The sequence below is a fragment of the Eschscholzia californica genome, unplaced genomic scaffold (assembly GCF_041429995.1).
Source record: "Eschscholzia californica isolate CP2 unplaced genomic scaffold, dmEscCali1.0.p SCAF_4, whole genome shotgun sequence".
Classification (NCBI taxonomy): Eukaryota; Viridiplantae; Streptophyta; class Magnoliopsida; order Ranunculales; family Papaveraceae; genus Eschscholzia; species Eschscholzia californica.
This window is the reverse complement of record NW_028238461.1, coordinates 29,617,332-29,630,900: the sequence shown is the minus strand read 5'-3', so window position 1 is coordinate 29,630,900 and position 13,569 is coordinate 29,617,332. Positions and strand designations below refer to the sequence as shown.

Genomic DNA, 13,569 nt, shown 5'->3' with positions numbered 1-13,569 from the left:
TTGATCGATTATACTTAGTTTGACGTATTATACTTATTAGTGTCATACTTGTTCATTTTCAATTCATTAGATAGTGTGTGTGAGTTTGATAGTCGATGCTTAGTGACGTTTGATCGATTATGCTTAGTTAGACACATGATGCTTAGGATTGTCAATGTGGGTGAAGTTAATTACATTTTCATGCGAATAGATACAAGGTATTTGTCATTATCAATCTTGTGGATCGAAGTATCCGTCTCAATCAACTTTTGCCCGAATCGACTCTTACCCGACTTGCCTCCCGACTCTTGTTCCTCCGACTCTTCTCTCGAATCTCTCTCACCCGTTTACTTTTGATTATTAGTTAGTTTATTTGCTTTATTCTTTTGTTTCTTAAATCAATCTTTAAACCCCCCCCCCCTTTATCTTTGTTCCTTTCCTTTTTAGTCTAAGTTAGCTAGTGATACCTAGACCGGCGAACGAGACTCCTTCGTTATCCGAATCACCTTCCTATCCTTGGATCGATCCCGGCTTTGCCGGATTACTACTTGATACCTCCGCTTGGGGTGTGCAACCTTTTCGGGTGCATCATACTACTTAATGCGTTTTCCCGAAAGCGTGAGTACAGAGTGAAGGTAAAATCTTAACATAGTAACCAGGAAGATCCGAATCACCACACTTTGATAAAGTTGCCACCACAAAGTGATAAAGAAACCGATTGAGCTAACACCACACCTGGATTTTTTTTTTTTTTTGAATTAATCAGCAGGCTAAAAAGGGAGCCAAACCCACAACAAGAATCCAACAACAATCAACCCTAGCCTATACCAGCAGGAGGCATAACAAAAACCACACCTCCCTAAAAAAACAAAAGAACACAGCAAATTAAAACACATCAACATACAAAGAAAACCAAAATCATTTGCTTCTAAAACGACTAACTCCTTGCTTGTCTTCTTCAAGCAGCTGAAGAAGCTCTCGGCCAAACAAAGCTGGGACCAGCACCTCCTCTCCCACCACAGGACCATTCTTGGAAAGCCAATCAGCAACTTGATTAACTTTTCTGAACACATGCTTGATAGAGCAACTCACAAACCCAGTCATTAGCTCTTTAATCTTCCTGTACAACCCAACAACTCTCCATGGAGGAACAGGCTCCACTGATCTAAGTAAGTCACAAGCAGACTTAGAATCAGTAGCAATAACCACTTTTGACAAATGCAGCTCCTTAGCCAATCTCAGCCCAGCTTCTATACCTTGAAGCTCATGATATATGACTGAAGAAGGAGCTGAAACACCTCTAGCAGCAACAGGAGCCTCTCCTTTATGGTTTCTCAAAATGCAGCCATACCCAGCATTGGTCGGAGAGAAAGCACCATCTGAGTTAATCAAGACTACATCCCTCTCTGGACCCTGCCACACACATTCAATAACAACAGCTGTTACAAAAGAAAAGGCTAAGTTCCATTCAGCTGCAACCTTCCTGCTCCTCACAGTGTCAATCACTTTGACATTAATGGCCATCATTTTCATCCTTACATCAGAGATAATGAGAGAAAGAACCACTTCTCTACTATGAGCAGCTTCTTGGTGGAGCCTTATGTTTCTTTTTTTTTGCATAAATCAGCAGGTTTAAGGAAAACCTGAAACCTAACAAAGAGAAGAAAAAGGCCAAGCAGCCATCAACTAACAAACCCAGCCCATACAAAACCCAAGCAACCCATCAAGAACATATGGTCCCAAAGATAAATCACAGACATAGACAAGACTAAAAGGAAGAAAACAACACAAAAAAACCTCTGCTACTTCAGCCTAAGTCTAATAAGACCCAGCCTATCATCACCAGCCACACACTGCATAGCATCACTAAGCTCACTGGCTGCAAGATAGTCAACTCCCACTGTATGTCTAGCCTTGGATAACAAATCTGCAAGCTGGTTAATTTCTCTGAAGACATGTTCAATGCTGCAAGATCTAAATTTATTCATATTACTTTTGATGCTTCTAAAAACACTTAAGGATTGCCAAGGAGGAGCAGCATCTGCACTATTCAAAAGATCACAAGCATTCTTTGAATCAGAAGCAACAACCACATACTCAAAACCATGAGACAAAGCAGTAAGGAGCCCTTCATTATTGGCCTGGAGCTCATGGTGAAGTACACTAACAGGCTGAGCACCACCTTGAACACCAATGATGACCTGACCTGCATAGTCTCTAAGTACACAACCAAAACCAGCTTGATCACTACTATAAGAACCATCTGTATTTATCAAAATAGTACCTGGTGGAGGAGCAACCCAAAGACAAGGGATAACAGAAGGAGGAGTGACCTGAAGCTGTAGGTTCCAATTTTGAGAAACTATGCCCACTCTAGGGCTACTGGAAGTTGCACAATTCAGCTCAGACATCTTCATTCGAACCTCCTCAATGATTCTACTCAAAAGACCCTCATGACTAATGGAAGTGCCAGCAAAAGTTCTTTTTTTTTTTTGCATTGATCAGCAGGCTAAGGGAGCCAGACCCAGAACAAACAAAGGCCAACAGCCAACTAACCAACACCAGTAGGGACAAATCCCCTACTCAAACAAAAACAAAGAAAATCCAGCAATTCAATAACAGACCTATACATAGAAACTCTAAGAGTCAAGAGAAAAGCAGGACCACCTAACATCATTTAGTTCTAATCCTTATTACACCAAGCCTGTCATCCTCAATTAGCTGCTCAAGCTCTTCTCCCATATCTCCTGGACCAAGAACCTCTTCCCCTTCAGCAGGCCCATGCTTTGAAAGCCAATCAGCAACTTGATTGATTTCCCTATAGACATGCTGAACAGAATAGGTTCTGTTTCTCTCGCACCATATATGGTAAATAAAAGCATTAAACACTAATTTACCAAGAACAGCCAAACTGTCCTTCCCTCTCAATAGCCAACCAGCAAAAGTTCTTCTGTTTCTCTCGCACCATATATGGTAAATGAAAGCCAACCAGCAAAAGTTCTTCTGTTTCTCCCGCACCATATATGGTAAATAAAAGCATTAAACACTAATTTACCAAGAACAGCCAAACTGTCCTTCCCTTTCAATAGCCTAACACACCAATCAATCATAGCATTCCAGGAAGAGCAAGGAGTCTGTCTCAAAGCCAGCAGATTGAGAAGAGCCTTCCAAATACCCTTAGAGTAGCTACATTTAAAGAAAAGATGAACATCATCCTCCTCACCATTGGAACAAAAACAGCAGGTGACATCAATGTGCAAACCCCATTTATAAAGTTTTAACTTAGTTTTAGCAGCTCTATGTAAGACCACCCAAGAGATAAAGCTATGTCTAGGAATATTATGACTAAACCAAACCAGTGAGGCCCAAGGAACAGTAGTAGATACATCTCTCATAGCTTCATAAGTGCATTTCAAAGTGAAATCCCCCTTATCATTGGCCAACCAAACTCTAGTGTCCTCATAGTCCAAAGCAACACCCACCTCAGAATATTTATAGAATGGATATGGGCTTGTGTCACTACGTCTAAGTTCTCTATTTTGGTCAATGGTGAAGCCCACGGTTATTTTGATGGGAAACGGGGTTTACGGCAAGGCTGTCCGATATCTCCATATCTGTTTGTTTTAATGATGGAGGTATTCTCGGTTCTTATTGATCGAGAGGAAAGGGCAGGTCGATTTCTGCTACACCCTCAGTGTCTAGTCTCGAAGGTTACTCACCTTTGTTTTGCAGACGACCTCATGGTCTTCTTTCGAGGAGACATGGGTTCGGCTCAATCTCTAAAAGGTGTGCTAACTGGCTTTCATCGAGCGACGGGGTTGCAGGCCAACGTGCTTAAGAGTACTATCTTCTTTGCTGGTCTTTCGGCTCAAGGTCAGAGTGATATCACCACCATCCTGGAATTCGGTACTGGTTCTCTGCCTATTCGATACCTGGGATTACCTCTCATATCATCTCGTCTTACCTATAGTCATTGCATACCGTTGATCGATAAAATCAAGGGACGAATCCAATCTTGGAAGAGTCGTTTTTTATCGTTTGCGGGGGCGTGTTCTTCTCATAAAGGTGGTTTTGAATAGTATGTTACTATATTGGGCAGCGGTGTTTGTTATTCCCAAAAGGGTTATGAACGACATCAACTCCATCTTTAGTAAGTTCCTTTGGTCAGGTGCTGATATGGGGTGTAAGAGAGCTCCTATTGGCTGGGAAAGCCTTTGTTACCCAACTAATGAAGGGGGTCTCGGATTTCGTAATATCGAGATGTTGTTTGAGGCGTCTAACCTTCGCCATATATGGGATCTGGTTAGTGGTAAGACGACTTTGTGGGCTGATTGGGTGACAAATAATCTCATCAAAGATCAACACTTCTGGACTTTATCGGCCTCGAGTAGAAGTTCTTGGTGTTGGCGCCGGATTCTAGCCAGCAGACCGATGGCCCTTCGACTCATTTGCACTTCTTTGGGGGATGGTCATGATACCAAATTCTAGACTGATTTATGGCATCCTCGTGGTCTTCTATTTCATGCTTTTGAGGAGACACATAGATACGACTCTTACCTTCATTTAGATGCCCGGGTTTCTCAGTTTATCGGGCATTCAGGCTGGGTTTTCCCTACGCATGTGGCAGCTATGTTAGGGACTATTGAGGTCGAGGCTAGAGAGGTGGTGGTAGACAGCACTCTTAGAGATGAGGTGATCTGGACGCCTAGCCAGAATGGAGAGTTTACTCTCAAAGAGACGTATGAAGCTATTCGACCTAGGGGAACTCGATGGAGCTGGATTTCATTAGTATGGTCACCGGGTGGTATACCCAAACATTGCTTCATCACGTGGCTTGCCTTCCGACAACGCCTCAAAACCAGATCGCTTCTGGCTAGTTGGGGTATGCCTTTAGATGCCATTGAGAACAGATCTAATAAGAGTCAATCTCCCAGCAAAGGATAAGAACCTCATTTTCCAAGATTGAATTTTACTCAAAACCTTATCTATAAGAGGTTGACAATCATTATAACTCAATCTAGAAGAGATAAGAGGAACCCCCAAGTACCTGACAGGAAGAGAAGCACTAACAAAGCCAAGACAATCCTTAATCCCCTGCACTAGATCATCACTGGTACCAGATGTAAAGACATGAGAAAGTGCTCTAGCAGAGGCAAATCACTCTTCATAAAAACTAGCAAATCATCAGCAAAACTCAAATGAGTGATCAGAGGGTCTTTACATCTAGGGTGCAGAGAAAACCTACCACCTAAAGCCTCAGAAACCAGCAGAACATTGAAAACTTCCATAACCAATACAAAAAGATAAGGAGACATAGGACACCCTTGCCTAATGCCTCTCTTACCCTTAATGTAACCATAGGAGCAACCATTAATCATAAAAGAGTATTTGGGAGTAGAGATACACACCTTAACCCAATTGATAAACTTCTCAGGAAAACCAAACTTTGCCATAATTTTAAGAAGAGAACTCCATTCTATAGTATCATATGCTTTCTGCAGGTCAATCTTGATGGCACACCTAGCAGGCCCCTTACTCCTATGGTAATTCCTAGTCAGCTCATGAGCCAATAAAATGTTATCTTGGATAGCTCTCCCTGAGATAAAAGCAGACTGGCAAGGGCTAACAAGATGGCTAATAACATTCTTCATTCTCAAAGTCAAGATCTTAGTAATGCATTAATAAACAACATTACAACATGATATAGGCCTGAACTCACTCATTCTAGAAGCACCAGCAATCTTAGGCACAAGAGAAACTAAGGTAGAGTTTACCTCTCCAAGGAGCTGACCAGTTTTAAAGAACCTATTAATAGCCTCCACCACATCATCACCAATAGTTTTCCAACAAAATTTGAAGAAATGAGCTGAAAAACCATCAGGCCCAGGAGCTTTATCACCATTAATGGTGGAGAGAGCAAACACCACCTCATCTCTAGTAACCATAGCACTTAGTGCAACAGCTTGCTCTTCAGTAACCAACCTGTCAAAATGAACAGAATCAAGCAAAGTCAGACCATCCTCATTCATTAGAGAGGAGCCAAATAACCTGGTGTAGAATTCCACACATTCACTAGCCACATCCTGGATATTAGTCAATTTAACCCCTTCCTCATTAAAGAGAAAAGGAATGTTATTCTTAGACCTTCTCTCCTTCACTGAATTATGAAAGAACTTAGTATTTTGATCACCCAAATCAATCTTTTGCACCCTTGATTTCTGTTTCATCATTGATTCCTCCATGACAGCAAGTTTAGTATAATGAGCAACAACAACTCTCTCCTGAGCTCTGAACTCAGTAGCAAGAGGGTCTGACTGAAGCTTAGTCTGAATATGCTGCACCTCATCCCTAGCCTGCTGAACTTGTGCACCAAAGCCAGCAAACTTGGTTTTCTTCCAATCAGCAAGATATTTCTTCACATTCTTCAACCTACAAAAAAGTCTAAACATAGGGTTATCACAGACTGGTAGAGCCCAAGCTTTCTCAATAAGGCCCATAAAGTCATCATCCTGAGTCCAAGCATTAAAAAATTTAAAGGGTCTAGGACCTGTAACAGAACCATCAAATAAAGAAAGAAAAAAAGAAGCATGATCAGAAAACATTGGGTTAAGAAACTCAGTCCTAGCATTAGGACAAAGATTCACCCAATCAATATTTACAAGAACTCTATCAAGCTTCTTTGAAACAGCTCCAGGACCTACTTGCTTATTAGACCAAGTATACTCACAGCCAGAATAAGCACAATCAAAAAACTGAACATCATGAACAAAATCCCTAAAGTCAGTCAAGCCACCCTCTCTGACAGCAGCACCACCCAATTTATCCTTAACCTCAAGGATAGTATTGAAATCACCCATCACTACCCAAGGACCAAGATAAGCACCTACAATGCTTCTCAAAGAATTCCAAAGAACCTTCCTCTCCAAAGCCTTATACTGGCATAAACAAAGCTAAAGAGAGAAGATCTTCCATCCACAAACTGAGCAAAAACAGAAATATGCTGAGCATTCATGCCAATTACATGAAGATTCACAACAGACTTATCCCAAAACACCCAAATTCTACCTGCCCCATCAAACTCATAATTATGAAGCCATTCCCAAGTATGTAACAACCTCTTCCTGACCACCTCACTATTACCAACATCAATATGTGTCTCTAGAATACTACAAATACCCAAGTTATTGTTTCTAACAAATTTAGTCACCTCACTAGCTCTTGAGGGATGATTCATCCCTCTCACATTCCAACCACCAATATTAATAATTAACACCATGTAAAGACCCTCTTCTAGGCTGAGAATCTTTAGCCACATTCAAAATCTTAGCCTCAAAAGCCAACACATTGCTACCAACAACATTAGACTGAGAAGGACCCAACTTACTTACCTCAGCAACAGGATGCCTCTTGGTAACAGTAACAGGAGTACTACTAGCCCCATCAATCACCATGCTAGGTTTAATGAAACTAGAGCTATCCTTCCCCCTCTGCTTAGAAGGTATATTACCAACACCAACCCCTGAACTTGATATAGCCCCAACATCACCACCTCCTAACACTCTCCTAATAGCATTCATTTTAGGAATAACCCCCCCTATCTTCTTCCCATAACTACTACTAACAGTATCAGAACCACTTGGTTCTCTCCCCTTTCTCTTCATACTACCTTTATGTTTGACCTCAGTCCAGCCCTCATTAGAAGTATCAACCCCCTCCATTGGTTCCCCCACACCAGAATCAGGAGAAACCTCAACCTCTGCTGCAACGACATTAACCCCCACATGAGCCTTACTAACTGGCTCAGCAACTCCCTGCTTAGTCTTAGGGTTCTTAGAGCAAGAACCAGAACTATGACCAAGAGCACAACAATGAACACAATATCTTGGTTTCCATGCATATTCAATGGCAATATCCAAGTCCTCACCATCAACACACAACTCTAGGAAATTAGGCAGCTCCTTGTCCATAGGTATCTCAACACAAATCCGAGCATAAGCCATCCTTAAGCCAGACAAAGTAGGACCATCCAGGAATAATGGCTTCCCTAGAGAACTAACAACATCAGCCAGCCCCTCCTCATGCCCAAATGAAGAGGAACACCCCTGAGCTTTACCCAAATAGGCATAGAAGTAAGCTTCATAACCTCCTTCTCCAAAAAAGGAGCCCAAGGCCGAGCAATAAAGATCCTATTAGCCACAGATATAGGCTCATGATCAAGGATCATTAACCTATCTTCTTCTAAATCAGTTCTAATAACAAACACAAAATCACCATGTATAGTAAAGGACACAGAACCCTTAGGTTTCCAAATATTTAGCAAGGTCTTCTTCACAACCATGAAAGGAAGCTTACTTCCAAAAAAGTTTCCAATGATCAACTTCCTACAATCCTCAACCCTATCCATATAATTCGAAGAAGAGATCACAGCTCTACCATTAACTAAGACAGGATCTCTAAAGTCCAAAATTTTCCTTCCACCAGACCGACTCTTAGCAAACAAATTAGTCCAATCCAAAGTAGAAGACTTACCTCTGTCAGCAGCAGCAGCAAAGGATTGGTTCGAAGGAGGCTCAGAGCACCATTCGTCAACAGTCACACCATCCATCTTAGTAGGAACAGGAACTCTCAAAGGGGTACGAAAAACCCTAGCTCCTTCTCCTACAACAACTGAATTCATCGTTCCTTCAACATAGCTACCCTGTTTTGAGAGTTTCTCTAAACCTTCAAGGCCAGTGGAACTCTCGCCAGGAGCCTGGAAGGAACCCTTCACCTCCACCATCACCAATGAGAACTCCAAAGGAGTAATCAGTAATGGAGAGGTTCCTTGAATTCACGAAAGAAAAACCTATCCAATAACTCAGGAGAAAAGAAACAGGAAGATAAATTTCCGGCAAAAAAGGAGACACCGGTAACAAATGTCGGAAAAAGAAGAAGCCGCCGCCGCCAAAATCGCCCCACCCGGCACTTTCTCTCTCTTCTAGGGTTTTTTGCTGATGACTTGTTTAGATAGACATGGTTGCTTCAGGCTTATCATGGATTTTGTCTCTTGAATCATCAACATACCACTTCCCAATGTCTTAGGGATCTCCTAGACATAACACACACCTGGATAAAGTTGCCACCACCAGATGATAAAGACGCTCGAAATCCACCACCAATGGCTCTTCCAAAACCAGAGGATAAAGGAGTTGATCTAAACAGATCCAAAGTCACAAAGACTCGATAATTTCCAATTCAATATTCTCGGGACAAGGCCCTACCTATTGATGTCGAAAATTGGCTCCCGGTTAAATCAACATGAAAAAGGGAGTTGATGCATGACAACCTCCGTTATGATGGTATATTCCGTTTAGAGAGGGGAGATTCCTCTGTTCAGCTCTGCTTCTCTACTCTGCTCCGCTCCTCTGCTCCGCTTCTCAACTCTGTTCCGCTCCTCCGTTCTGCTTATCTGCTCCTTGCTCCAGCAGCTGATTACTTGCTCCTGTTTGTCTGTTCCCAAAGGGGGGAAACCTGCAATGGGTTCGAAAACCGCTCCGACGCTCAAGACAGTCAGGGTGCTCTTTGCAGTAAAAGAATGAATATTGATTGATCCTTTTGGAGGGCGAGTTATGGGAACTATGTTTTTTGGGGGTGATCCTTCTTAGTATGAAAAGATCGTATTTTTGAGAGAGAGAGAGAGTCTGTTTTTCCTCCAAAGATCGTCCCCTTTGAAGGTCGATGTGGGGGGCCTTTTATAGGCGAAGGTGCCGACTGTGATTAGTGGCGGCGGTGAGGCGGTGGCCGTCAAACCGTAATAGAAGTTACCTCTTTTGCGTATCTAGGGTTTCTCTTCGAGTCTATCCCGGATCTTTGATAAGTGAAAGTTCCTAAGTTCAAGGATACTTTGTTGATATCTTGTCGGAGTGATAGACTCTAAAGGAGAAGTTTCCTCCTTTAGATACGTGGAGTCCAACCGGGCTCAAACACTTCAAGATGTGTAACCAGCTGAGATCTTTCTGGAAAGTCCGGGATTAAGTCATTAGGTTGCGCAACGCTGATATCTTCCCAGTTCTGGGCGTAAGATATGGGTCGAACCTGTGGAGACCCCCTTATTCCTTTGGAGATCACAGGGCTGATATGTCCATGCCGATGGCATTTTATGCAGAGCTGGTTTCTTCTGGCCGACCTCCCGGTTGTGGGAATGTGTGGTGGACCATCAAGGGTTTTAGCTGTCCTGCTGCCTTAAGCCGAGCTATTCCGAGAGACTTCTGGTCTGATCTTTGACTCTTCAGACGTTAGTCAACGTCTGGACATTTTATGCATCATCACTACCTTTCTTCAAAACTCTTTGAAAAGTACCCGACTTCACTTGGACCGACGAAGCAGAGAAGGCGTTTCAGAAATTGAAAGCACATATCATGAAACTGCCACTGCTGGTCCGCCCGAGCCCCGGGGACGAGCTCATTGTTTATCTTGCGACTTCCGGAGAAGCCGTCTCAGTAGCGGTAATCAAAACAATAGAAGGAGTCATGCACTCCGTATACTTTGTGAGCAAAGTACTAGGTGGGCAGAACTGAATTACCCAACTATAGAGAAATTGGCTTACTCGCTCATTCTGACTGCTAGGAAGTTGCGCCTATACTTTCAAGCTCACACAATAGTGGTTCAGACAGACCAACCGCTCAGGAATATAGTCCAGAAAATGGATCTCTCAGGGCGATTGACGAAATGGGCAGTGGAGTTGAGTGAATTCGACATCAGGTACGAGCCCCGAACCGCTATAAAAGGGCAAGCATTGGCGGATTTCGTAACGGAATGCTCGATCGCAGCAGCAAGCCTTGGCCCAGAGCAGATTTGGACTCTCTTTGTGGACGGAGCATCAAGCGAATCCCTGAAAGGAGCGGGGGCGGTGCTAATCAGTCCTGAAGAGGAAAAGACCTTCCAGACTACCTCGTTCAAATTCGCGGTAACAAACAACGAGGCCGAATACGAAGCTTTACCGGCGAGACTCAAATTAGCTCTGAAGGCCAGAGCTTCAAGTGTTCAGGTTTTCAGCAATTCTCAACTGATAGTTAACCACGTCAACGGTGATTATGAGGCGAAAGGAACAAATATGATTAAGTATCTAAAGAAGGTAAGAGAACTGGTCGGTTTCTTCCAGAAGTTCACCATCACCAAAATACCCCGGGAGGAGAATACTCTGGCTGACGCGCTGTCGAAGATGATCAACGGACAAACCGCAATCCCCGGAGTAATCTTTCACACCCTGGAAGAGAGGATCATCGAACTGTTACACGAGGAGAGAGAAGCTCTCGGGCTGGGCGATTTTCCTTCTTTCTTGGAGTGGCGGCGGCCAACTTTTCCGGCGAGTGTTTAGTGTTTATTGACTACTGATTTCTGGGTCGTTATTTCTGTTTTCTTCATCGATCTTCTTCTTCCTTTTACTGATTGCTCCCATGATTGTCGGATCTTCTCACTGGAGTAAATCTGGCAAAAAGGGAGGCGAAGGTTCCCTTTCTTCCCTCTGGTGATGGGTCTTCTGAATGTGATTCTGAGGACCGATCAAAACAGGGGGTGAGTGAGGGGAAGTCAGTTATGAGTGGATTGATGAATTTCTCTGCTTTGTCTGATGGTGCTGGTGGCCTTAACAAGGTGCGAGGGCCGATGAGGGTGGTACCTGCTACTGGTTCTTCTTCGTCTTTTGTTCCTGATGGTTCTTTGAACCTTCCTCATGGAGTTTCTGACCTGGGACCATCCTTTAGCTTTGGTGCTCGCAAGGTGTTTGAAGGAAAGCCTCACACTGAAATCCCCTCCAACCAGAGTGGTGCTTGGGATAGTGGATCTGCCGGTACTAACTGGGCTGGCTTATTTGCTCGACGCAATGTTCCAGGTAGGAAGCCTTTATTTTATGTTCCTCTTGTTGAGATTAATGGTGTGAGAGGTGTGAACTTTATTACTCCTAATCTTCAGACTAGTATCAGTGAGTGTGAGAGGTGGATTGTGGGTAGTTTTTTGGTGGTCGACTATCCTTTGAGGTTGTTAGGAGGAATTTGATGAAAGTTTGGAGGCCAAAGGGGACTGTGTCTATTACCATTCACGGAGACAGTGTTTTTATTATCAAACCTGACCTTGAGGAAGATAGAATTCACATTTTGGAGCATGAGCCTATTACTATTGCTAACAGAATCTTCATTGTGAGGCCTTGGAGTCTTAATATTGAGAGGGAAATGACTAGTTTTACAACTATTCCTATTTGGGTTAATTTGAAAAATGTTCCTATTGTGCTCTGGGATGAAGAGGGGTTGCAATCCTTGGCTAGTTGGATTGGGAAACCTTTGTTCCTTGATGGACCTACTGCAACCCAGGCTAGGATGTCCTATGCCAGGGTATGTGTTGAGGTGAGTCTAGATAAGGAATTGCCTAGGACTATTCCTGTGTTTCTGAATGGTGTAAGGGATGTGGATGTGGTAGTGGATTATTCCTGGAAGCCTCTTTTCTGTTCTAAGTGTGATGGGTTAAGGCACTCTATAGCGAAATGTCCTAAAGCTATTAGGCCAGTGCAGCAGGTGTGGAAGCCTAAGGAGGCCATGGATGGTCCTGTTGAAAAGATGGGTGAGGGGCCTGGTGAGCCCTCTGGTACCAAGGTGCATAATGATACTGATATGGTGGAAGAGGAGTGGACTGAGGTGAAAGGGAGACATTCTGAGCAGGCTCCACTCCAGACTTAGTGAGCAGCCTATGAACGCCAAGGAGGCTCCACTCCAGACTTAGTGAGCAACCTATGAACCAACAAAGAATCAGTAGCAATGGTCACCTAAGTAAAACCCATGTTAGCAGCAAGAGATAACCCAGCCTCAGCCCCTTCAAGCTCATGATGGATCACACTAATGGGATTAGTTCTACCACAAATGGCTATAATCACAGCAGCATTATGATCTCTCAAGACACTGCCAAAACCAGCTCGGCCATTACTAGGAGAACCATCAGAGTTTATCATAATGGTGCCAGCAGGAGGACCAACCCATTTGCAAACAGTGACTTTCCTAGCTACAAACTCCCAAGAAAGATTCCAATTAGCAGCAACCACCCTGTTTTTATTACAATCCAGCACTATCTTATTAGCCTTAGCCATTTTAATCTTCACATCAGAAACAATTCTATGAAGAATCCCATCAGAGCTCTCAATCTTCCCTGTAAAAATTCTCTTGTTCCTCTCAGCCCACACATGATAAATAAAGCCATTAAAACTCAGCTTACCCAAAAGAGCATAACTATCCTGCCCAGCAAACAAGGAACCATACCAAGCAACAGCAGCTGCCCAACTTCCATGGCTACTCCATTGAGCATTCATCAAACTCAGCAGTCTCCTCCAAATGGAACAGGAAAACTCACATTGGAAGAGAAGATGATAATCATCCTCATCAGCCTCACAACAGAGAACACATGTACTGTTGATATCCAACCCCCAACCTTGAAGTTTCTTTTTAGTTTTCAAAGCTCCATGCATACCAATCCAGACAATGAAGCTGTGTCTAGGGATATTGTGGCTGAACCAGACTAGGCTATGCCAAGGAACCAAGTCAGACACATTCCTGATAGCCTTATAAGTAC

At 43.2% G+C, this 13,569-nt stretch overlaps 2 protein-coding genes across 2 annotated transcripts; both read right to left on the bottom strand.

Annotated features, from left to right (window-relative positions):
* Positions 1-897: 897 nt before the first annotated feature.
* On the bottom strand, positions 898-1,503 carry LOC147544054 (uncharacterized). The gene has a single exon (XM_086635583.1). It carries the CDS (start codon positions 1,501-1,503, stop codon positions 898-900), a length of 606 nt encoding a protein of 201 aa, XP_086491709.1.
* Positions 1,504-1,781: 278 nt separating this feature from the next.
* Positions 1,782-2,390, bottom strand: LOC147544053 (uncharacterized). The gene has a single exon (XM_086635582.1). The coding sequence runs from the start codon at positions 2,388-2,390 to the stop codon at positions 1,782-1,784; it is 609 nt and encodes a 202-aa protein (XP_086491708.1).
* Between the last annotated feature and the right edge of the window lie 11,179 nt (positions 2,391-13,569).

Excerpts from the sequence above, each read along its gene's own strand:
- LOC147544054 (XM_086635583.1), bottom strand. The coding sequence starts at position 1,503 with ATGGCCATTAATGTCAAAGTGATTGACACTGTGAGGAGCAGGAAGGTT.
- LOC147544053 (XM_086635582.1), bottom strand. The coding sequence starts at position 2,390 with ATGTCTGAGCTGAATTGTGCAACTTCCAGTAGCCCTAGAGTGGGCATA.